This window comes from Cricetulus griseus, chromosome 2 (assembly GCF_003668045.3).
Source record: "Cricetulus griseus strain 17A/GY chromosome 2, alternate assembly CriGri-PICRH-1.0, whole genome shotgun sequence".
NCBI lineage: Eukaryota > Metazoa > Chordata > Mammalia > Rodentia > Cricetidae > Cricetulus > Cricetulus griseus.
Genome location: NC_048595.1, coordinates 317,655,613 through 317,681,740, shown reverse-complemented (window position 1 = coordinate 317,681,740; position 26,128 = coordinate 317,655,613). Strand labels below are relative to the sequence as shown.

Genomic DNA, 26,128 nt, shown 5'->3' with positions numbered 1-26,128 from the left:
TGTTAGAATAATGTTCAATATACAGGTTTTTTTTAAAAAGGAAAACATATTTGAACACTCAGACTATATAGTATTGCTTTTTGTACTAAAACTTAGTTATGTGGTAGCATCTTTTATTTGTCATTATTTTCTGCACATTTTCACCATTTTTTGACTATGAAGTTTTCTTGTGATATGTATTATCTGCCTCTGCACACTATGAAGATCACCACTATCAACCAACAGCTGTGGTTTTCTCTTACGTAATTTTTGCAGGCATATTAAATTCTTATCTGATTTAATATCTACCTCTTGATTTCCATGTCTTCTGTTTGTTTCTCATATTCTTCTAGTATTTTTCAGTTTTTCTGGTTCTATGGTATCACCCATCTAAGTCTGTTCATGGCACTGGGTGGAGTCCTTCCTAGTTTTCTGATGTATCTTCATGTGGTGATAGCATGCAGCTGAGCAAGAATGGAAGGGCCAACAGTCTGCCTCAACCCTCTCCTAAGCCCTCTTCACCTTCCAAAGACCTCACTTTTTACTGTCCTCTGGAAAGTATGTTTCAATGTGACATTCAAGCCACAGCAACACTTCTCCCATTTAAATGACAAATTAAACAGCCCATTTTTGTTGAATGTTCTTTGATAATACAAAACTAATGCATATAATTGTCATCTGACTGTTATTCGGTGGTGCAGACTGACATGGGTAAATCTTGAGTTTTAGTGACAATTGCAATAGGGAGTGTAGTGTGAAGGACTGGATACTATTGTGACTCTTTATGTCCTTATTTAATCTTTTCATTGGCTCCATTTCACAGATAATTAACTGTTATTAGAAAGCTTACTGAAAAAGTTTCTGATATGATTGCAGAAACCTAAGTTGTTACAGCCTACAACAAGATAGAGGAGTGAGTGAGCAGCCACAGAGTGAAGGAGTTGTAGAGAGTAACTAACTTTCCCAGTCATAGAAATTTCTCGAAGATTTGTCACATCTCCCTCAAGATAGCAGTTCAAATGTTTAAATATGGTTGAAGATACTCATATGAAATGCATAAGCAGTGGCTAAGGAGATGGCTCAGGGGGTATAAGCACTTGTTCTGCAAGCATGTGTTTGAATCCCCAGCACCCATTTAAGAGGCTAAGGGTAGTTGAGGGTGCCTGTAACCCAGCATCGGGAGGTGAGACAGGCAGAGGTTGAGAGTCCAGTGGCCAGCTAGCCTACCTGAAACAGCGACTTCTGCTTCAGGGACTTCAAGGCAATAAGGAAGACATAGAGGAAGTCACCTGACATTCTACTCTGGCCTCAGAGTAAGCACACATGGGTGCTCCCAAACATTCTCGTGCCTGCACTGCACTACACACACACACACACACACACACACACACACACACACACACACACAAGTTATTATCCACTTATGTGCCTTTATCTTTGTTTTAGGATTTAAGAAGTACATTTCGTACATTGTTAGTAAGCACTTTTTTGTATATGTAAGTGAAAAACCAGTGTGAAAAAAAAATCAAGTGTGTCATGTATAAATGCTAACTATATACAGAATAAGCTTACAATTCCCATCCAGGACTTTTAAATTCCACTTAAGATAAGGCAACTATACAAGTAGATGTTTCAGAACCACGTAAAGGTTCTATTGAACAGTCATTATTAATCCCTTCACACATGTTAGTAATTAATTGAATAAAACCTATAATTTTCTAGATTTTTAGATACCAAGTAAATACATCATTTAACTTTCTTTTCACACTAAAGGCTTAAAACTATGATGAAACATTTAAATTTTCTGGAATCATTCCTGGGCTGCCTGACAGCTCAGCAGATAAAGTGGTTGTCTTACAAGCCTGAAGGCCTGAGTTTGAGCCTCAAACCCGCAGTGGAAGGAGAGAACTCACTCCTGAAAATTATCCTCCAACCTTCACATGTGCACCATGGCATATGCATCCCTGTCCTCACATACATGGCATACGTACAAACACAATAATTCATACAAACACAAAAAAGAGGGAACTCCTAGCATTCCTTGTCATAATGGACTTTGTACAGTAAAGGTAACATTTTAAGCTACTTAACTCCATTCTTCTTTTCAACTTCCAAATCAAGAGTAGAAAAAAATGATTTGTATAATTTGATAATTGTGAAGTTATATCTCCCAGTAGTGACAATATATTAAATATTAACAAGAGACTGGTAATTTTCAAATGAGTTTGTTCATTTGTCTTCCAGGTACACTTGTAACTATGAATGTCAGTTTGCTTTTATGGTATATAAAATGCAGCTAATGTGGTACTAGTTTATTCCCACCTGAAATATTGGAATGTGATGTTTGTCTTTTGCTTTTTAAATAAGTGAAAGTTTGTGAGTTTAAGATCTGTAAATTTTGTCAAAATAAAATGTTCATAGTAGAAAAAAAAAGAAAGTTTACTGAAAAAGTAAAATCAGGGCATTGTTGGCAGTGATATATATATATATATATATATATATATATATATATGTATATGAGAATGACAGTATTCAGTCTAGGAACTAATACTACAAAAAATGACTTCTGAGGGGAGCAGGGTTCAGCAGTTAATAGCACTTGGGTTCAGTTCCCAGACCCACATGGGGCCTCACAACTATATCTCCAGTGTCTGGAGCGCTGAGACCTTCCTCTGGTCTCCTTGGGCACCGGGCACAATGGTGGTTTATGCATATACCTGCAAACAAAAATACATATACAAGAAAGTTAAATAAGTGTAAAAACACTTTTTAAAAATTAATTTCCTTTGCTGTGTTTTCTGGCTGTGTCCATCCTCCTATGGCTGAACATTACTGAGATGTACCCCTGTCACGAGTGAGTCGGCTTTAGTGAACAAATGGAGGATTAGGTAAACATCGATGCTAATTGCGTTTCTAACTGCTTACCGCTTTTTAACCAAATTATTTTACTTTTGAAATTGCTCTAGCCGTTTTCTGAGTTATTCCTTGAGAGTGAATATAGATAGCACTGTGCTCCTTGATCTGTTTTCCTTGAAAGGATAAGATACTGAGTCAATGCATTGTACTTAAGGATGGTTGGGATATGAATGAGGAATAGCAGGTCTGTCTCAGTGGGAACTTCAGAGCAGTCTGACAGAAATGGTATACTTGTCATCAAAAGGGTATGTAGCGGTTATCCCATGTGCTATCTAGTTGTTTTCTTAGAGTCAGCTTAGTTTTCTGTTGGTTGTACCAGGATGGCTCACTTGATAAATACGTACAATAGTGTCTAAAGTATTGGACCCTTCCTTTTATTGATAACAGTTTCAGATATTTCACAGGAAGAAGCTTTGGTTGGGGTTTTGTTGTTGTTGTTGTTTTGTTTTTCAAGACAGGATTTCTCTGTGTAGCCCTAGCTGTCTTGGAACTCACTCTGTAGACCAAACTGGCCTCGAACTCACAAGAGATCCACCTGCCTCTGCCTCCTGAGTGCTGGAATTAAGGTATGTACCACCACCACCCAGCTGATTTGGCTTTTTTTTTTTTTTTAACCTAACTCTCTTTTTCCAATTCTTCTCATTTAGTAAGAACTGTAGCTTATTTGATGCTGGTGGTGTTGTAATTTAAGAAAAGTGGTGCATGAGAGAAAGACACTATGTGACAAGGTTCAGGCAGAGGGTTTTTTAATTAGGGAAAGGGATGATAAAAGAGGGAAAGGGAAACGGGAGGTGGACCAGCCTCTAGAGACAGGAGCAGCACAAGAGAGGAGAAAGGAAAGAGAGACAGAGAGAGGGAAAGGAAGGAAGGAAGGAAGGATGGGAGGTGGTCAGGGCCCTTTTAAAAGGGAACATAGTGAATAGACACAGGTGGTGCTCTTAGTGGCTGTAGCCGAGGGCATATCCTGTCAGAACCCCAAGGATAGGCTAGTATAGATAGATGCCTGAATACTAACAGGTGTGATTTTAATCACTCAGTACCAGCGCTTTACCAAGCACTACCACTAACTAGTACAGATCAGTCTCCAGAATTTATGCATACCAACATTTAAATCAGTGAGTTAAAAATCAAACAACAGAGTAATGGTTCTTTAAGACAGACTACAGTTTTTATTGATTGTACTTCCATAATTACCTATGAACCAAGGCAGTTTGGAGTAGTAGAAACATTGGACTCAAAATAGGAAGACATTCCAGCTTGAGTCTTTTTAAATTTATTTTTACTTTATGTGCACGAGTGTTTTGACTGTGTGCATGTATGCACATGATGTGGGCCTAGTACTCTTAACATCGGAAGAGGGTGCTGTAGCCCCTGGAGTTAACAATTGTGAGCTTCCATGTGGCTTGTGGGCCCCCAAACACCAATCTGCTGCAAGAGTAGCAAGTGCTCTTAACTGTTGAATCTCTCTCCAGCCTCCCAGCTCAGTTCTCATCACTTAGTAGTGTTAAGTAGCTAAGTGACTTTTAGTGAGTTATTAAATATCACTAAGACTAACTCTTCAATTCAAGTGGGAATTTTGACCAAACCAAATACAAAAGCATTTTGAAAATTATTAAAACCTCTTGGCAATAATAAATATTCTGAAATAAAATGTATAATGTTGTAATAGTTAGAGGAGACTTTTAAAAAGCTTTTCCCTTAAATCCATGTCCCAGGATTTGTGTCCTGTGTCCCATTGCAGTAAGCAATGGCACTAATTCAGTTTAAAGGAATATCCCTGTGATACAGCCATGGAGAAGCAACAGTAAAACTTAGTGATGGGTACTGCACTGCTGGGGTCCTGGAACTCACTGTTTACTTTTGATGTCACAGCCAACTGAAAGGTCAGTGTTATTTACAGCATAAACTGCCAATCAAGGGCTATAATATTTACTTTTGTTTGTTTTACTTTTGTTCTTCTATTCACACTGAACTCTTCTAAGTTTCCTTTTTTGCCACCAGGTTTAAGTACAATTCCTTACCCTGTCTCTGTCACCAATAAATGACAAAGCCTCTGGCTTGTCTGTGCTATAAAGTACAAATTATTTCTTAAGATTTATTCTCTCTCTCTCTCTCTCTCTCTCTCTCTCTCTCTCTCTCTCTCTCTCTCTGTGTGTGTGTGGTGTGTGTGTGTGTGTTGTGTGTGTGTGTGTGCTAAAAGACATAGAATACTCCTAAAGCTGGAGTTACAGGTGGTTGTGAGCCATCTGATGTTGGTCCTAGGAATCAAATTCAGATCCTCTGCAAGAAGGGTACCCACTGTTGTTAACCACTGTGCGGTCCCTAGCTCTGTGGTAGAAGTTACTAAGTAACTTTGAGCAGTATACTCCTAAGTTTTGATTTTCATCTGCCTTCTGACAGCTAGTCTTCCACACTAGCCACTTAAAATCTGCATTCTCTTCCTTTCTTCTCTTTTTGTCATTTTTAGTTCAGAAATTGCTCACTAGAGTATGAAGTACTGAACATTTCCAGAAGCAGATATACTCAGTTAGACTGGTTCTCATCTGGTTGCAGGTGGTTATAATATATGGTTGGAGTTTAGAAACCATTGGCTTAAGTTGCTTAAAGATACATGAAGATGGAGACCAACTGTGATGGTTAAATTTGTTACAGGACTCAACAAGGAGCTGCTGTGTTTATTTATTTATTTATTTATTTATTTATTTATTTATTGCGAATGAAAAGTATTACCAAAAGTTAAATATAACAAGACACTGGTCCTATCAGCCTTTTGTTTTGATTAAAGATGTAAAGGTTAAAGTGGAAAAAATGGGGCCAATGAGATGCCTCTGTTGGTAAAGTGCCTTGCTCTGCAAGCATAAAGACATGTTTGATCTCCAGCACCTACATTAAACACACACACACACACACACGCACGCACGCACGCACGCACGCGCGCGCAAAAAGCCAGGCTTGGTGTTACATGCTAACAGTCCCAGCACTGGGGAGGCAGAGTAAGCCCCAGGTGGCTGGTCAGCCTCGTCTAATTGGTGAGCTCTAGGCCAGTGACAGACCCTGTTTCATAAAGTAGACAGTACCTGAGGATAGCCTTCACACATACAAATGCCACCTCGCCCCACAAGGCATTCTAAAAACGAGGTACAGTTACCATACCTGAAGTGATTGAACCGGAGAAGGTAGAATCAAGAAGGCTGCTGAGTTCTTGGTGATACTTATGATAAGGAAAAAAGTGCCCCCAAGAGTGTTCATTGTTTACCCACTGCTAAGTTCTGTGAAGAGCTAGTCACACAAATGGAGTGACAAAGGGAATAATGGGGTAGGGTGTGCGTTGGCCCTAGTCAGGCAGACCTAGGTTAGAATCCTGGTTTTTTGTTTATACTGTCTGTGAGTGGACACACTGCTTTCATCCTCCTTTGGAAAGATAATGATAGGCACAGAATTAAACAGCAGTGTAAAGTCTGGCACGTGGACTACTATTACTCAGCTTGGTACAGACTTGGGGAATCATAATTTGGTGTTGAATAACCCCCTTTGCCACATATAAGTTGAACAGGCTGCATAACCTCACCCAATTTCTGCCTATATGTGGATGATTAATATCTGTCTCCTCACACTGTTGTGAATGTCAACTAAGCTGAAGTCTAAGAAGTGCCTGGTTGTTGATTGGGTTGGATTTTGGGATCAAGCTTTTCTCCCTTGTCACTCAGTCACTAAGATACCATACCTTTTAATGTTGGTGTGCATACTTTTGCATTTGAGTGGCATATCTAATGATCAAAGATCTTCTGCATGCTCAGAATATATTTATTTAAAATTCTCTCTGTTCCAGTCCTTTGGCAGCATAAGTTTGTAATTCTGGAAAATTAAAATTTTAACTTCTTAGAAGTGGCTAATTGAACCACTTACCCTAAGCAGTCAACTAGCCAAGAGTGTTTTAAAACTCAGGTGTCAATACCATGTTAAATATACTGTCTTGCTGGGAATATGGCTCAGTATACAGTACTTGTATGTATGAAGCCCTAGGCTCAGCACCATGCTCTCCCCCACACATTGTCTTTGTTGCCTTTCAGCCTAATTGAGATCAGTTCCTGAACTAGGTTAGATTCAAGTCTTAGTTTTGCTTTACCCTCCCCTCTTTCACCCAATGGATATTCTTTTCCCATCCCATGGATATCTGTTTTCCCTGCTTCCTTGCTCTTCATAGCATCCCCCCTCCTAGGGAAAAACCAAACTAAGAGACATTTATTTACTGTAGGAGTCTATATCTCAAATTTTTATTCTGCAAACAATTCAACACATGATTTTCAAGCTCCACTTTGATTTGCATGCTTTTTTAAATGAAAGTAATACATGGTGTGTATGTACAACAAGGGGACTTAGTGAAAATTTAGATTTTGAACATTTTTAACTCAATGTCAAAATATCAAACTTGTTTATTTTCAGACTACATACTGATTTTTCAAATCTATTAGGATTTTTAAGTGGTAAAGAATGCCTTTACTCTTTTACCTCACACAGAGTTATCCAGTATATTATTTCGTGTGTGTGTTTGTGTGTGTGTGTGTGTGTGTGTGTGTGTGTGTGTGTGTGTGTGTGTGTGTGTTTTACAATTAGTTTCCCAGGTTACAGATTGATATTTTTGTTGGAAAGGCAACACCATATCAGGGGCCTGGACCCTGATTTAATACCAAAGAAGAGTCATGGATGGTCTTTGTTTTGTTATTCTTTGTTTAATGCTTTGAGGCAGGGTCCTGAACTTGTGATCTCCCTCACCCTCTTCATTACTGGGGTTACAGCACCACCACTCCAGTTTGGGTTGAGTCATAGTCTTGTCATCTATTTGCTGAGTAACCATAGACAAGTAACTTCCCTGTGAGTCTATTTGTCTATCGGTTGCTTGTGGTTACTACCAATATCATGTCATGGAGTTGTGAAATTAAATTAGTTGTCATATGTAAGTGCTTTGAAGACTGCTTGTCTCCCCCCCAAAAAAAATTAGCTGCCACTATTATTCACATAATAATACATTGGATTTTTTGTTGTTGCTTTAGATGGTCTGGCTTTGAACTCACTGTAGACCAGGCTCTGCCTCCTGAGTGCTGGGAATAAAGACAGCAGCACCATGCCCCACACATATAGAACAGTGTTTAAGTCTTACACAGTTTAAGGCCAAAACTTTTAGTGAAACATTACCCTTCTCCTGACACTGGAACTCTGTTTTAGATGATTTGGACGGTTAGGTTTCCCGTGCCTTGTCCTGCTGTCACTGTACCCTGAGGGGTTTTCAAAATCCCTGTAAAAATTAGCCTAACAGCATAGGAGTCTAGAGCAGAAAGCAGGCACCTCCCAGTAGAAGGGTCTTTAAGTGATTGTGCCTCTCATCCCCCTTCACAATGTGTCTACTTACTAGCCATGGGGTCTTTAAAGGCTCCCCCCACAAACACCCTCAGTCTCCACCTTCCTCACATTTGCTTTCGCTGTTTGTCTGTTAGATCTTAAGTGAAAAGTCAGTTCTTCAAGGAAGCCCTTTCCCTACCTCCTAACTGGATTAGTATTCTGTTGTCTTAGTCTCTTACCCTTACCTTGCCATACCCTTTCCCCATTGAGGCATTGCTGCTGGCTGGGAATGATGTCATGATTGAGAGGTACTCTTCATTTATAGGGTTAGACAGAATGGTGTTGGATGTTCACTGGGAAGACCTATCCTAAACCACCCTGTATGATTTTTCAAATGCTCCACTAGAATGTCTCACAGGTGAAACAAAAATGTGTTTATAGTTTTCAGAGACAATAGCCTTACTCTTATTTACATATACACATGCAACTTTTGGCAAGGTTATTACACACACACACACACACACACACATACACACACACACACACACACACACACACACACATTTCTAGGAGCAAAACTGCAGTATTGCTGAAGGGTAATTATGCCTTGTTTCCTTTGGAACGCTACCACACCTTATTTACCTTTGGGGAAGTCTTGTCACTGATGGCAACATGTACCAATCCACAGTGATGAAACATGTAGGTGGAAACTTCTGACTATTTGGCAAATAGTTGTTTGCATTTAATTGAAATGGGGGAAGAGCTTTGAAGCAGATGAGAGAAACACTCCTCTCTTTCCTAGCAGAATCTCCAGTGCTTGCCTAGCATGTGATAATTGCTCAACTTCATATTTATTCAGTTGGATGAAAAGCAACACAGTAGTATTTAACAAATATTTGCTCTTTCAGACTCCATGCACCACATGTGTGTTTGGTGCCTAGAGAGGCCAAAAGAGGGCATTGGAGCCTGTGGGATTAGGTTTACAAATGGTTGTGAACTGCCATGTGGATGCTGGGATTCCAGTCTTGGTCCTCTAGAAGAGCAGTCAGTTAACTTTATTTTTCTTTTTTTCGGGGGGGGGGGTAGATTTTTGAGGCAGAGTCTCACTCTGTAGCTCTGCCTGTCTTAGAACTCACTATAAAACCAGGCTGGCCTTGAACTCAAAGACATCCATCTGCCTCTGCCTCCTGAGTGCTAGAATTAAAGGCATGCTATACCTGTCCTTTTTTTTTTTTTTTTTTATGTGTGATGTGGTTTTGCTTTCATGTATCAGTGCACCACCACATGGGACTGTTGCCTGTGAAGGCCAGAAGAGGTCAGATTTCCCCAGAACTGGAGTAACAGACAGTTGTGATCTGAAATGTGGGTGCTGGGAATGGAGACTGGATCTTTTGGAAGAGTAGCTGGTGCTCTTGACCACTGAGCCATCTCTCCAGCCCCTTGGATAACTCTTATACCTGTCTTTTTTTTTTCAAGTCATTCATATTCTGTGCTGGGTATTTGTAATTTAATTTGGAGCTAGTATATCCCCCATTTAATAGTTGGGAAACTGGAGCTGGAGAGATGGCTCAGGGGGCTGGAGAGATGGCTGAGAGGTTAAGAGCACTGGCAGCTCTTCCAGAGGTCCTGAATTCAATTCCCAGCAACCACATAGTGGCTCACAACCATCCATTATGAGATCTGGTGCCCCTTCTAGCCTGCAGGGATACATGCAGACAGAACACTGTGCGCTAAATAAACAAACAAACAAATAAATAAATAAAAGTTGGGAAACTAAGGTTCAGAGGGATTGATTTACTTGCCTAGGTATTCATAGCTGCTAAGATTTATAGCACTTTTAGTCCTTATCTCTCAAAAAAATGTTTATGCTTTTTGAGACAGAATGTCACTATGAAGCTTTGGCTGACCTGAACTCATATGCAAACCAGGCTGATCTTCAAACTCATAGATCTTCTTGCCTGTAGGTGACTGTCCAAGATCTGCCTTTTGGGTTTTTATTTACCATTGTATGTTACCCCTCTCTCTCTCTCTCTCTCTCTCTCTCTCTCTCTCTCTCTCTCTCTCTCTCGACATTTAGGTGTTAGTCTTCAACTATGAAAAAAAAGTATGTCAGCCAGTAATTATTTAAATGTTAGAAGAAAATCTTTATTACTTTTGATATTCTCTTTAACTAACATAAATGTTCTTTAAATAATAAATTGTTTCTACCTCATATAAAGCTGGTATGCTTGGTTATCTTGTTATCTAATTGACTCTGAAATGGTTCTGTCTACTCTGAGATAGGGTTTTTCCTAATTTGAGGTGCTAGCAAACTGTGGTAAGCTCTAGAGACGATAGTGGCAATGGTTGCACAATAATGAGAATGTACTTAATGCTGCTGAACCATGCACTAAGAATGGTTGAAGTGGTAAATTTTACATATCTATAATTGCAGCTTTATGCTTTATTATCCTATGGCAGGTTCTAGCTAAGTAGCCTAGGCTAGCTTTGAACTCTTGATCTTCTTGACTAATCCTCCTGAGTGCTGAGATTATAGGCACATGCCACCAAGCTTTGCTTTGCAACAGTTACTAAAAAGTGATAACAGAAGTTCAAAGTGACAATTATAAATCAAATTTTTTGAGAGCCTTTTGTTAACAGATAACTTTAATAAGGTATTGGGGATCAATTATCAGCATTGTCTGATCAAATTAGATATTCTTTTGTTTTATTTTTGTTTTTTTTTGTTTTGAGAGAGGGTTTCTTTGTGTAGTGCTGACTGTCCTGGAACTCATTCTATAGACCAGATTGACTTCTAATTCAGATGATCTGCCTGCCTCTGCCTCCAGACCCAGCTCAAATTAGATATTCTTAATACTCAACTGTTGGAGGGGAGGAGCCAGGCATAATGGAGCACATCTTTGATCCCATCACTCAGGCAGAGGCAGGCAATCTTTGAGCCAGCCTGGTCTACATAGTGAGTTCCAGGACAGCCAGCCTACATAGTGAAACCCTGACTCTGAATGAATAGATAGATAGATAGATAGATAGATAGATAGATAGATAGATAGATAGATATCCTATTTATTTGAATGCAGGTCTAGAGACAGATGTGTGTAATATTCTGATAATATATTAGGTCTTTTCGGAACAACCTTTAGAATGGGTGTGCTTTTCTGAGGACTGGGAGACTGTTAGTCCCTGGCTTTAGTTTCTCATTCAAAGGGCCCTGAGGGAATAAGTGGGCTATAAACTGCATGCATTGGCCTGGAATGATGGTTGGTGTTCTATTATATATGAAAGGTTGTAGTTAGTATTAGTGTAGCATGGAGTTTTATCTAACAAAGAAGGACTACGTGCATTAGTAATTTTTTCTCATTGTTGTGATACGTTTTCTGTGGCAGAAAGCCATTCATCGTGGTGGGCAAGCATGGTATCCTGTGGCTCCATAGACTAGGAGTGGTCAAAGGAACAGGAAGCAGAGACCAGACAGAAGTCTAAAGGGCTATAAAACCTCAGCCCACCTCCAGTGACCCATTTCCTCCAGGGAGGTGCCACCTCCTAAAGGTTTGCACCACATCCTTCAGTGGTATCACCATCTAAAAATCAAGGGTTCAAACACATGACCCTGTGGGGGGACATTTCATATTCCAGCCATAACACTGTATGTAATTGAGACTAGAGAACAGTACAAAAAAATCTATCAAATTAAAATCATTATCTCAGAGAGGTAAGCTTGCTGGTAGGATTGAATCAACTTTACTTGTATGGCCATGTTGTTTTAGTATAACGTAGTTCTTGCAGTTTTAAAAAAGCTTTTGAAGTTAGAAGAGAAGAGAATAATCTGATAGAAATTATACTAGAGTTTATTGGGCTAATGAGCATGAGAGACCTCCATCTTGAACTGGGTGTGGGTCAAGTAGGTGTGTTCACTTGTGAAAGTCCATTTGGTTATGTGCTTATAATTTGTGCAGTTTTGTGACTATGTTAATCAAAAGTTTAAAAAATTACAGCACAGAAATATAATGGAACACTATGTTTTAATTGTTTTTCTTAAACCACCTAATGTGTAAAGCTGGGAAGAGATGAAAATCCGACTATTACATAATGTAAAAAAAAAATACATTGTATGTAAATGTAAAACATTACAATATCAACAGATACTAGGAAAACTGGAATAAAAACCTTAATATAGCAATATTCATTATGTCCAGATGAGGATTGTGGGTTGTGGGTTTGGTATAGTTGTTCTGTGCTTTTGTTGTTGCTGTTCCTTTGGAAGAACAATTGATTTTTTTTGCTCTGTTTAGGGAGCCAATAGAAGATGTAAATAAAGCAAAGTCATGTTACATTTAAGAAGCACAAAACAGTGAAGGAGAGAAGGGGAAGACTAATTTTTAAAAATGAAGGGGAGGGCAAGGTCAATGAGAGGATTGTAGTAGTATCAGGAAAGAAAACATGATCCTGCTAGAAAGGCTTTAACTAAGTTGTTAAATCATTATGTAGTAGTAGAGTCGATTAAAAATCCTCTCCTTCACCAAGCCTCTCATAGGTCTGCTTATTAAAAATAATTCACAGTTTTATTGGTTTTATTCAAGAATTGAATTTTAATGAAACTGTGTCATTGATTGAGTAGCTTCAGTTGGCTGTAGCAGATACAGCTCACACTTTAATTCCCAGTCTCAACCGATTAACCTTTGCAGTAATGTGCTCAGCGTTGTGTTCCGCTTTAGGGGGAACAAACAATGCACCTCACTAGGTTTTAGACTCAAATCGGGGATGACTGTTGAGAATACTTGAACAGAATTAAACACTACCCCATTGTAAACTACATGATTTTTCTTGCTTCTCCGTCTTTCCACAGCCCTTTGTGGAAGGCAGTTAGTTATTTGTTGATGGAATTTATTTCACTTGAGTTCATAAGTTGAGGTTTATGAAAGGATGCATTTTTCCACTGACGTTCTACAAAGGTTGCATTTAATGTTTTTGAGGTGTGGTTATGATTGCAACGCGTCCTTAATATTTTTTTGAACGACTAATAGAGCTTTTTATATTAAGGTGAAGTGCAAGTGCTTATATTTTCACTATTGAGCTGACAGGGGAGTTGCCGGCATTTTCCCCATTCCGGTCGCTGTCGTTATTCCACCACGCTTATTTAAAAGAATGAGCCGAATCCTATTTCTACAGGGGCTTCGCATGGGCTTGCTTTTGAGTAGCCTTCGGAGTAACTAGGCTGGCTCAATGAGTCGGGCTGGTCCGAGAGCGCTCCGTGGCACTAGGACCCAGGGGGCTCCCGTGAGCGGATCTTGGGGCCAGATTGCAAATTCGCGGTGACTCAGTCTGGTCGGCTCCTGGCGCTCGAGGCGGCCGCGGCGGCACAGGCACAGCGGACGTTGGCGCGGAGCTGTGGAGCGGTCTGGCCGGGCTTCGGGTCCGAGCCTCGGTTGGGGCTGGGACTGGGCGGCGGCGGGCGGGTGCGCGGACGCGCGGCTGGCCTGTGCGCGGGACTAACATCTGCTCGTCTCTTCCTGTGTCTGGCTTTATGTGCAGCAAACCAAGATGGAGTATGAGTGGAAACCTGACGAGCAAGGGCTTCAGCAGATCCTGCAGCTGCTCAAGGAGTCCCAGTCTCCAGACACCACCATCCAGAGGACCGTGCAACAAGTATCCTTGCCGTGCGGGGCCTCGCGCCGCCGCTCGCCGCCCCTCCCGCCAGCCCGCGGCCCCCGCCCGGCCTCGCGCACGCGGCCGCAGCCCGCCAGGCCCGCCGCCGTCGCCGCCGCGTGGGGCTCGGCCGCCGCTTCCGGGCCGCCGCCGGGGAGGCCACACGTGCCGGGCCGCCACGTCCCCGCAGCTGAGCGGGAGCGGCGGGGCCCACACAATGCCCGGCGGGGCGGGGGCGCCGGGCCTGCGCGGGGCTGAGCGGCGCGGCGCGGCCGGGGGTGGAGCTGGCGCGGGGTTTGAACTGTCTGGAGGGCCCGGGGCTTTCTCCAGCCTCGCCGGAAAGCCTGGCTGCTCGGTAGTGCTCCGGTTAACACCTGTTGCAGCCTCCCTGGAGCTCCAGTGAGGTTTGTGGGATAAAGCTTTGGCCCAAGGCTGGACTACAGTTACCCCAAGGGTTACTGTGTGCTGAGTGCTGGTGTAGCGGTCCTGTTGCCACAGTTGGAGGGAGAGAGGGAGTGCATTTGCAGGATGCACGGGTGGGAGGGCTCATGAGGGCTCCAGAAGGAACGAACACGCAGATCTCAACCAGTTAACCCCTGCTAAGTCCAAGCAAGTTAATTCTTTAAGAACTTGGGTCTGCTGTGTTCGCAGCAAATTCTCCTGTTATTGTTTTCAGTAAGCAGCAAAATCACCTAATAGGGAATTTAGTAAACAAGCTCTTGGCGTTTGAGCTTATTTCATTTTAAAACACCACAGAAGTGAAGTTACTGGAGGGTTTCAAGGAAGTACTGCATTGCTGTAACCTCAGCCTTCCAATAGATGACTGAATATGACACTCCCGATTAAAAATGGATGGGATAGTGGCTTAGATCTACTTGGATTGTTTAAAAAGCCATTTTGTTTGAATACCTTTGAGACTAGGGAAAATAATAGTCTGGGGTATAGTGGAGCTTTTATCTGAATCACACTGTAGATAAGTATTGTTGTTAGAAGTTGAAAAATGTTGGTATTTTACAAAATAATTAGTTTATAAAAATTAGCCAAGCCCAAAATTGCATTGTAATTTCTGTAGCACTAAGTATTTTAATTAATTTTAAATACTTATTGTGTACCAAGTATGGTGCTTGTGCCAGTCCATTAGTCAGTGTACAGTTTATTCTGTGTATTGAGAGCATATTATGTTCTGTGAGTAGGAACAAATTAATCAAGCATGGACCTGCCACCACTGTAACCCCAGCACTTGGGAGGCTGAAGAGACTTTAGAGTGCTAGTGGTGGCCTATTCTTTTGTGTCTGCTTAGCGTACAGCCGATTTATTCTGAATAGGCTTGAGCACTTTCTGGAAGACTGTTATACAGATAATATATGTGTGTGTGTGTGTGCACACGTTTGTAAAGTTTTATGGGAATACGTTTTATCAGAAAAATAATAAAATTTATTAACATCAGCATGCTAAAATAAATAACCCTTGTTTGGACTTTTCTTGAGGAAAGTAGTTAGATTTTTGAAGTTCTACTAAAGTATATTGCTAGAATTTACATCCTGACCCTAGGCACTCTGAGGTAATTTCTGATTTGTAAAAAACTTATTTGGCTTATTTATTTAATAATTAATTTAGATTTCTTTAGTAAAAGTTGTTTTAATCTCGTGCAGTAAAATGCTATTGGCAAGCATACTACTGATTTGAGAATCAGAGCTTGAACAATTTAGAGCATTATGTCACTCTTACCTGCCAGTTTGTGTCCTCACGTGTCATATCCTGGAATGAAAGGGAATTGATTTGACTGACATTATAGCTGGTAAAGGATTGATGTAGAGACATGGGAATAAATGGCATTTGGTCTTTTTTAAATTCTAAAGAACAAATGAATCCAAAGAAAAGAAGGCCATCTCGATAGTTTGCTCAAAAGCTCTTGAGCTCAAAAACTTGCTTTTTATTTCTTGAGGATGCTTTCATTTTTTTGTCTTTTTGTAGTTAATTACTAGGTTAGGATGTTTTAAAGTTGTCAACTCTGCTTTTGAAAATGCATTGCTTTACTGAGCATGCAGAAGCTTACCTTCACTTATGTCTTAGTGAATATACTCAATGCTGGGTGTTAGCCATAAGGAACTGAAAGGTGTTTTTTGTTTTTTGACAAGCACTGGTGTGTTGTAAATAACATCAAGTTTGATTCAATAAGCAAATATTATTCTTAGAAAAAGTGGAAGCCTAGAAATATTGTTGAAAGGGTTCTAGATTGTTAGATTGTTAAGACTAAAAATGCTTAATTTCTTTGAGATTATACAGAGAAGTTTCCTTAACTACTGTTTGTTCTAGAAACTGGAACAACTCAATCAATATCCAGATTTTAACAACTACTTGATTTTTGTTCTTACAAAATTAAAATCTGAAGGTAAGTAGAGCTTGGGTAGATAATTAACTAAAAATATCTTTTATCACTATTAAGATCTACATAATGTGAATTATCAATTTCAGAGGATTTCATTTTGCCATCTGATGGATGTCAGATGTTCTGCCTAGAGTTACTGCCACTCTTAATATTTAGATTGGTAATAAGCATTCTCCTTCTGATTGGATACTGATATAACTCCCTTCATTATTTGCAACTAGAAAATGTGTTGTGTAGTCTGTCTTGGTGTTTTGAAGAATGACTTTAATAGTATGCAGGTTGAATGTAGGGTTTAATTACCTGACTATATGTGTATGTTCATTATAGAAAAAAACCTATATAGCCGAAATGAAAACACTCCACCTTCCGATAATTGTTGGCTCTGAACTTTATTCTGACTTATGATTATGTACTATTTCAAAGTTATTAACAAATGATGGAGTAGTTAACTATTATAATTTTCATTTTAAGTTATTCCTACAGTTCTTTAAAGCTAACTAGTCTGCTTTTTAAATGACATGGTCTTTAATTGTTCCTAATACATATCATATGTCCTTCTGGACTTTATTTTACAAATTATTTGTTAGCATCACTTCTTTGTCAGACAGTTTACAGGCTGTGGGAAATAAATACAAATGAAACAAATAATGATCATTGCCCTCGCCGATCACATATTATAGTGAGGTGTGTTCTTCATAACATTCACCACCACCACCAGTACAGGGTTTCTCTGTGTAGCCCTGACTGTCCTGGAACTCACTCTATAGACCAGGTTGACCTCAAACTCAGAGATTCATCTGCCTCTGCCTCCTGAGTCCTGGGATTAAAAGTATACACCACCACACCTGGCTAACTTTTTTAAAGAACTAAAATATTTATAAATGACATTCTGATCTTTAATTGTTTTATTTTAAAATTTGTGTGCTCTATCCTTTTCTTACCCTAATTATAAATCAGTTGTTATAGTATTATATTTTTTATTTGTTAAGAATTTCTTGGCATGTAAAGATACTTTAAAAAATTCAAAATTCAGCTGGGCGTTGGTGGCATACTCCTTTAATCCCAGCACTCTGGAGGCAGAGGCAGGCGGATCTTTGTGAGTTCCAGGCCAGCCTGGTCTCCAGAGGGAGTGCCAGGATAGGCTCCAAAGCTACACAGAGAAACCCTGTCTCGAAAAACCAAAAAAATAAAAAAAAATTTTAAAAATTAAAAATTCAAATAACAAAAGAATTTAAATTTTAGAGACAGTTAATCCCCCCCCCCATGGACCTATTAAATTATAAACCCACAAGATAGTCACTTTTTTTGAGCTAAAGTTTATTTTGTCTATTTCCAAGGTACTCTTCAAAGGATATAGTGGGGGTTTTGTATTTGTGTAAAATTTTTATTCTTATGCCACTGATAAATTTATCTCCCTTCAGCCCTAAAGAGTGCCATTCCTAGTTTTTCTGAGAAAGGAAGGAAGCGAGAAAGCCTGCCTCTACTGTTAGCCTTGTGCTGTCCACTTTAAAGAAGGAACATGAAAATGCTTATTCTTTAAAAGATTTATGTGTATGAGTGTTTTACCTACATGTATGTAGGTATACCTATGCATGCTGTGCTTGTGGAGAGCAGCATCCCCTAAAACTGGAGTTACAGGTGGTTGTGAGTCTCCATGTGGGTGCTGGAAAACTAACCCAGGTCCTCTTAAAAGAGCAGCAAGTGCTCCTAGCTGTTGTGCCATCTCTCCAGCCCCATTATTTAGTAATCTTGTTATTGACTCATTAAGATTTTTATTAGTTTTTTTAATTCTTTATTTTAGAAACAGGATCTTACTGTGTAGCCCTGGCTGGCCTCGAATTCAGTAGAGGTGCCTCTGCCTCCCACATGTTGGGATCACAGGCATGTGTTACCTGACTGAGTAAGCTCTTTAGGTTCAGAACAGGCCTTGGGACAAGCTGGTCTGTGCCTTTACTTTTATAGATGAGCAAATCAAGGCCTGATGCTGTAAAGTCTTATTTTAAAGGGTGGAAAGCAATTCATTGGTGGCTTTTTAAATGGAATTTGGACCCAGGAAATATACTTTAAATTGTTTTGCCTTGTGGTTTATTAAAATTCTCCATCTTGTGATATTTCTTACGAATGAATGCATACCTCTTAAAAAATACTTATTAATTATTTAGCTGTGTTGTCTTGAGAAAGTTGGTATTTGTTCATTTATCTCAGCAATCTTCCTTCCTTTCTTTTTGAGACAGGATCTAACTCTAGACAAAGATGGCCTTCCATGGAGTTTTAAACTTAGAATTTAATGTTTTATTGTAAGCCACTCACTGAAATGCATGCTAATTGGAAGTAGAAAGTTGTTTTCAGGTGTTGCCATAAGTGCTCTTAGTTCATATTGCTGTGGTGACTGGAAATAGGGTGTTTGTGCCAGGGAACTGTGCTTTCATCCTGAAGATTTTCCTAGTCAGAGTTTGGGCATGCATACTAACTAGAAATGAGGCGAGTCAGACAGTTGTGCTACAGTAACATTTTAATACACAGCCTTTTACACTGTTTTCTCTCTCTCTCTCTCTCTCTCTCTCTCTCTCTCTCTCTCGTGTGTGTGTGTGTGTGTGTGTGTGTGTGTGTGTGTGTGTGTGTGCGCGCGCGCGCGCGTGTGTGTGCGCGTGTGTGTGTGCGCGCGCGTGCTCTCAATAGGTCCCTGGAGATGGGGCTACAGGTGATTACAAGCCACCCAATGGGGGTGCTGGGAACCACTTAGGCCTTCTTTCTGTCTTCTAAAACAGTGGCAAGTGTCTTAGCCACCCATCCAGCTGCAGCCCCTTATGAGGAAGGTGGTGGGTAGAGTGGTATAGGTCGTGCTGTTATCTAGGTGCTTCTAGGCGGTCCTTTGACTTTCAATTTAGTGGTTCCACATGACTTTGTCTTGAGACAGGGGTCTCTGTTTAGTCCTGCTCTACTATCTAGGCCAAGCTGACCTGATCCGACTCCTGAGAGCTGGGATTAAAGGCATTGGAGGCAGAGGCAGGCGGATCTCTGAATTCGAGGCCAGCCTGGTCTCCAGAGCGAGTGCCAGGATAGACTCCAAAAATATACAGAGAAACCCTGTCTCGAAAATCAAAAAAAAAAAAAAGTGTGTGCCACTGAACATTATTTCAGATTTTTATTTTTGGGTTTTTGTTTTTTTGTTTTGTTTTGTTTTTGAGACAGGGTTTCTCTGTGTAGCCCTGGCTGCCCTGTAGTCCAGGCTAGCCTTGAACTCAAATCCTGCCTCTGTTACCAAGTGCTGGGATTAAAGGTGTGTACCACTACTGCTGGCTCAGATATATATATTTTTTAATAACTAGATAAAGCCATTGATTTCAAATAATAACTTGGCCTGTGTTGTGTCTTTTTTGACTCAGGTTTCATTTTCAACTGTGTATTGGATTATTACCTACCTAGAAAGCGTGTAAGGATTGAATGTAGTAATATTTGTACTAGTGTTGGTGCATAACAGCTTTTAGAAGATGTCAGCTAGTCTAGTATCATCTGTTGGCACAAACGGTGAATTAAGTATCTTTCAGAAGAGAAGTATGAGCCTTGTACAGCTGAGCTGTTTCTCTTACTCTACCTTGAACATCTTTGAAAGTCAATTTATTTCTAATGCTTTGGGAGATTTTTGCTTCACTGTGTCTCCCCAAATAGACAAGTAAAAAGCATAGCCTTCATGTTGCATGAAAGTGACCCTATATATTTTACACATTTGCTCCCCCAACTGGAAGAAGTTTACGATTTTCAGGAGCAATTTTCTTTCAAGGAGATATCTGTGCCATGGTCTTAAAAGGTGCCATCGATGCCACATCTATGACCAATAATGCCATTTAGCATCTTAAAACAGACTAAGCAGTGCCCTAATCCAAATAATTACTCTGCAAATGTCAATAGTGCCTAACTAAGTTGAGAAACCCTGAACCATAAATTACAGAGCTGATTTTGATAATTTGTGATTTTTAAAACCAACTATAGCAAAAAAAAAAAAAATGGAATGTTGGAATCAATCCTTGAATATAAATAGTTTCATTTTGCAGTAAGGATTCCTTTAGGACTCAGTACTGTTACTGCTTTTTACAGATGAGCCCACAAGATCACTGAGCGGTCTGATCTTGAAGAATAATGTGAAAGCTCATTTCCAGAACTTCCCAAACGGTGTGACGGACTTTATCAAAAGTGAATGTCTAAATAATATTGGTGACTCCTCTCCTCTGATCAGAGCCACTGTTGGTAAGTTCTGTTACAGAAATTTTGTGTCCTTTTTGTAACTGTATTACTTTTAGAAATGGGATGCTATTTTTGCAGAATTTTTGTTTATAAATCCTTACATATAGTGCTCACCATTGCAGTAAAAGCTCTGTGACCCCATGACTCCAAGGCCACTGGTTGCTGATGAATCAGTTGGTTTGAGTGGGGCATCAAGGACTGAATTAGGACCTCTGCCTTTTCTGTGAGATTTTATACTCTGGGATTCCTTGTTGTCTGCAATGCCTTGGGTCATTTCTAGTGTCACTCTTGCAGGTACAGAAAGTCTTGTTTCATAGCAACAATCTTAAGAAAAGGATTCTAAAGTTTTACTGTTTACCTCTAGTACTAGCCTGCTTTGTATCTGCTACAGCAGCAGGGTTTGGTTTTTTTGCTTTTTAAGTCTTTTCAGTATTCAGCTTGGTGTCAGGGATTGAAGAACTGTTTACATAGTAGTAAAGTAAAATAATGGTAATAGCTGGCATGAATCACTTTGGGAGCACACCACTGAGTGGTCAGTACACATGTCAGCAACTCAGCACAGAAATAGGCAGTTACATGTACTTCATAGAAACCTCTACTGTTTGAGTGCCATGGTTAATAGCTGCCTTGTACAAGGGCCTGGAACGATGTTAATCCAGCAGGTTGTTTAAATGAAGTCTGTGAAATGGATCAATGTCTCATTCAGTGTTCCTTGTTCAGTGAGAGGATCCTTAGTATCATGCAGTTTTTCTTTAAGTTTGAGAAGTACTGTTTGTGTCTGTGAGGCTCTGACTCCTCCGGCCTATCCGTACTCAAGAGTGCCATTATTCTGACTTGAGGTTTGAGGAGTATAGTACACTTGTAGTTTGGGGGTACAGACTCAGGCTCTGTAGGGGCTCTGTAGGGGGTAGTTTGGGGGTACAGACTCAGGCTCTGTAGGTTATTCTCATGCGCTCATGTATCCTTACAGTATCACCAGCTCAGCAGTGCTAAAAAAAAAAAAAAGAGAGAGAGAGAGAATGCAGTGATTTTAATGGAAAGCCAAAAGAAATCCACATACATGTAGTGAAATGGGATTTTAGCAGAAAAGGCAGTTTAACTGAAAGGAAAGGAATGGATGAGATACAGAAATTCAGTGTGAGATTTTTTGTTGGCTTCCTAAGCTGTCAGGTCATTGCCCTGCTTTAGTATGTAGTCCAGACTGTAGAACTTAGTATCTTAACTGGAAGGTTGGAAGTACTAGGGGAAAAGAATTGAATTGAGTGTGGACTGGATTTCTTTCATGAACAGTTTTTGAACCTGTTTGGGAGCCAAATTTATTTTAGAATTGTTCTCCTATGGTTCTAGGAATTGAATCCATGGCCTCAGGCACAATAACCACACACTGCCTAAGCCTTGTCAGGCTTAGAATTAATTAAATATTATCGAGAAATGCTATTGATGTCTGGAATATGATACAGTAATTACTGAGTTCAAAGGTTGTTGTGGATAGAATGGCTAAAACAATGATTGGCATGTGTTAAAGATTGGCAAAAATGGTAGTGAGGGCATTTTATTAGTTTATCATATTTCTTTACTTTTATATACAGATGAAATATCCCTTGGAGTTTTGGAATATTTACATACTTTTTTTCAGTTGGGCAACCCTTACCCGAATTTCACATTGCTATAAAATCTGAGTGTTCTTAGACAATATCACTGTATCCCTGGCTGGCATGGAACTTACTGAAATCTCCTTGTTTCTGCCCCTAAGTGCTGAAATTGAAGGCATGGGCCACCACACCTGGCTAATAATTTTGGATAATTTAAAAGTCTGAAATACTAACTACATAAAGCTGCCAACTTGAAATAGTTAACCAGCATGGCCAGTTAAATAATTGCTTTGCATTGTTAATTAAAAATAAAAGACAAGTGGCTCTACAAGATAACAAAACAAAAGCTTAAAAATATGCAGAGATTTACTCCTGCTCATGCTGCTGAGAATGGGAGACAATTAAGTGCTCAGCCCAGGTGAGAGAGCTGTACCATTCTCTCTAAAAGTTCAGGACAACAGGAGTGGGTAGGAAGAATGGAAGCAAGCACTGGAAGCTAGTGAGGAGGGCTTTGAAGGGCCATCTTCTGTGTGTAGGTGGCCACCAAATTCACCTGTCCTGGGACTGCACCAGACTGGCCCTGTGAACAAACTGGAGGAGGGGTTTGTGGGCTCCCACTACTCCTGGTTTCTGTAAGATTCTGGGAGAGGTGTAGTCATTATCCTCATTCCTGGACACACTGGTGAACCCACCAACCTCTGGTGCATGATTTCAAAGGATGAATCATTAAACAAAGGCATGAATATGGAAAGGGAATTTGTAGGAAGAAAGCGGCTGTTGAGAAGAACCTGAGATAAGAAAAGGTAAGAGTGACTATAAGTAGGGTGTATGAAATTGTCAAAGAACAACTTTAATAAAGAGAAAAAACTTCCCCCCATTCTCCTCCTGTTTTGTTGGAGAATGAAGATGGCAGAACAGAAGGAGTGACTTGCAGAGAGAAGTTATTGGGTAGATGGCTATATTATAATTACTTGATTGTAAACCATCACCTAGAATTTAAAGTACTTTATTGGGGTGGAAGTAGTTCACATGAAGAGTTACCTAGAATTTTGATTTGTTTTCTTTTTTTTGTTTTTTTTGTTTTTTCAAGACAGGGTTTCTCTGTGGCTTTGGAGGCTGGCCTGGAACTAGCTCTTGTAGACCAGGCTGGTCTCAAACTCACAGAGATCCGCCTGCCTCTATCTCCTGAGTGCTGGCGTGAGCCATCAACGCCCAGCTTCTTTTGTTTTCTTAAGTCATTTTTTGCTTCAAGAAAATAAATATGAGCATGTTGTAAAACATTGGTTTCCAAGAAATCTGGGAAATTTTTTTTTCTTAGATTAGTTAATCTTAGTTCACATGAGAAATGATTTAAAGCACCTTTTGGGAATTTGTTTTGTAAGTAAATTAGTTTATCTGAAAGGCATTTCTAAGAGCTGAAGACCAGATCTTCACTCATCAACCTAGACAGAAAATTCTTGAGGTGTGTGTAATGTCATACTACATTGTTAGTGTATAGGGTTTTTATATAGACAATCATTTTACAGCCTCAACTCTTGACATTTTAGGGTTTTGTGTTGGGCTCTTCTGTGCACTGTTAGTTTTTAGTCAGTCAGCATCTCCTGCTTTCCCTGGGATGCCGTTTCTGCAATGCTCGCTGTTGTGCCAATTAGTATGCCACATTGCCAAATGACTGTGCTTCCTAAGGGCAAGGATCATTTGCTAATTTTGGATTTCTTATCACCCAATATAATATTTATACCATATTAAGAACTTAATAAATATTTTAAGTAAAGATTTCTGATTATAAAAGTAAATTTGCAGCTTTAGGTTTAAATTTATTTTGAGATGGGATCTTGCTTCCTATTCACTCTCCTGAGCTGAATCTACAGGCATGTGCCCACGCCACTCAAGTTTTATTTCTTGTTTCTCTAAAGTATTTGTGAATCTTGTCAAGAAAATTTATTTGGAAGGTACTTCATTTTAATGATTATGTGCTAATCTATTGGATGAATGATTTGCTTACCTTATGAAATAATACATGGCTTGTTTGTAATTTTACTATTCCAATGAATATTGTTTATGTATGCTTATATGCTTGTGGAAAAGTTTAAGATTAGTTCATATACATAACATTATTGGAAAAGGTATTCTTTTAAAAAATATATTTATATTTTATGAGTGTGCTACATGTAAACCTGCATTCCTGAAGAGGAGGTCATACACTATTATAGAGCCATCGTGTGGGTGATAGGAATTGAACTCAGGACCTTCTGCTTCCACATCTTGAGTGTTGGAGTTACAGGCATGTGACACTATACCCAACTCTCATAGTTCCAACCACTGAAAATTGTCTGTCACTTTTCAAGTTCTCAACTCTTTCTAGTATTAGGATTTTTTTTTTTTTCTTTTTCTGGAGAAGATAAGATTTTGGGACTACATAAATTTGAAGTTTGTCAATCTGTCAACATTCTTTGATATCTGCCTAACAAACATAATGTCATTCAAGTTGTAGGTTGTGTCTGTTTTTTCCACTTGGTTTCTCTAAAGTTTTGTTTGGGTTTTGTTCTTGTATGCTTGATTGGTTGGGTTTTGGGGGACAGGGTTTCTCAGTGTAGTCCTGGAATACCTTTGTAGACCAGGCTGGCCTCAAACTGATAGATCCCCTGCCTCTGTGCCCTAAGTGCTGGGATTAAAGGTGTGTACCACAGAACCTGGCTTGGCTTTGTGTTTTGGGGTCTTCCTGCATCCATCTCCAAGTTGGGTTTGCAGTTTTAGTGACCACAGAGTCCCTGTGTTCTGTTACATTTTAACTTTAGGAAAGAATAATTGACATGAAGAACAAGCTCTTAGTACCTAATTGATTCTTGCCTAAGGCTAATAAGAGTGATATCTTTAAATGCAACTCTGATTGCAGTTTGTGTCTCTTGGTATATTTTGAAGTGTATATTTGCACATTCCTCACAAAGTGCAGTAAGCTCCAAATGTATGTTGTCTTTCTAGGTATTTTAATTACAACTATAGCCTCCAAGGGAGAATTGCAGAATTGGCCTGATCTCTTACCAAAACTCTGTAGCCTGCTGGATTCTGAGGATTACAACACCTGTGAGGTAACACTGCTTGCTTCTTATGTTTGTTGTTTCATAGCATATATTAACCTTCAGGAAAATACTTTTGAAATAGACAACTTCAAAACACAGGAGCCTAAAGTTATCTTTATTATATTTTACATTTGTTACTTTTACTGGTTTTCTGGAATTAATATAACAAAAATCTTCACTGTGTTTCCTATAAGGAAATACTTTGTCTCTCTAAAGTTATTCTTAAATGTTTAATGCATGTGATTAATAGCTGTTATATGTTTAATCAATTACTTTTAAATTTAAATTTTATTTTTTAATTTTATGGGTTGGAGTGTTTTGCCTGCATGTATGTTTGTGTACTGCATGTGTACCTGGTACTCTCAAGTTCAGAAGTCTTCAGGGTTTTGCTGTGTGTGTGTTGTTGCTGCTGCTGCTGCTGCTGCTATTGTTTTAATTATTTATATATAGCTACTGGTAAAAATCTGTAAAACTATTATGTTGAAGAAATGAAGAAAATGTTTAGGTTTGTATTTTGAGACAGTCTCATGGTGATCTTGAGCTCTTCAGCTCCTCCTACCTCCCAAAGACTGGGATTGCAGACATAAGAAACCGTGTCTAGTTGAATTCCTTTCTTAGAGTTTCTCAATGTTGATGAACAATGTAGTATTTCATTTATTAGTGAGCAGAGTTCTTCCTTCCTTCCTTCCTTCCTTCCTTCCTTCCTTCCTTCCTTCCTTCCTTTCCTTCTTTCCTTCCTTCCTTCCTCTTTTGGGACAAAGTCTCACAGTGTAGCTCTGGGTGACCTAGAATGCCTAGAGATCCATCTACCTTTGCTTTTGGGTGATAGGATGAAAGCTGTGTGCAGCCATGTGGGCAGAAACCCATTTTTAGATGCTTCTACAGCATCCTATCTTAGAGGTATAAATGAACAAGATGGCAGCAGGTAGTTTTATGACTAGCCTGGCCTG

General features: G+C 39.6%; 1 protein-coding gene across 2 annotated transcripts in view; it reads left to right on the top strand.

Annotated features, from left to right (window-relative positions):
- Tnpo1 (transportin 1) overlaps positions 1-26,128 on the top strand; it is a 79,278-nt gene that overhangs the window by 16,380 nt on the left and 36,770 nt on the right. Inside the window, exons 1-5 of one of the 2 annotated variants that reach the window (XM_027401649.2) lie at positions 13,490-13,642; positions 13,762-13,875; positions 16,192-16,267; positions 20,360-20,509; positions 25,081-25,187. In XM_027401649.2, the coding sequence (XP_027257450.1) occupies positions 13,771-13,875; positions 16,192-16,267; positions 20,360-20,509; positions 25,081-25,187 (438 nt within the window). In that variant the 5' untranslated portion in view covers positions 13,490-13,642; positions 13,762-13,770. Of the gene's footprint in view, positions 1-13,489; positions 13,643-13,761; positions 13,876-16,191; positions 16,268-20,359; positions 20,510-25,080; positions 25,188-26,128 lie in introns of those variants that run through there. The other variant, XM_027401648.2, reaches the window with a different exon arrangement.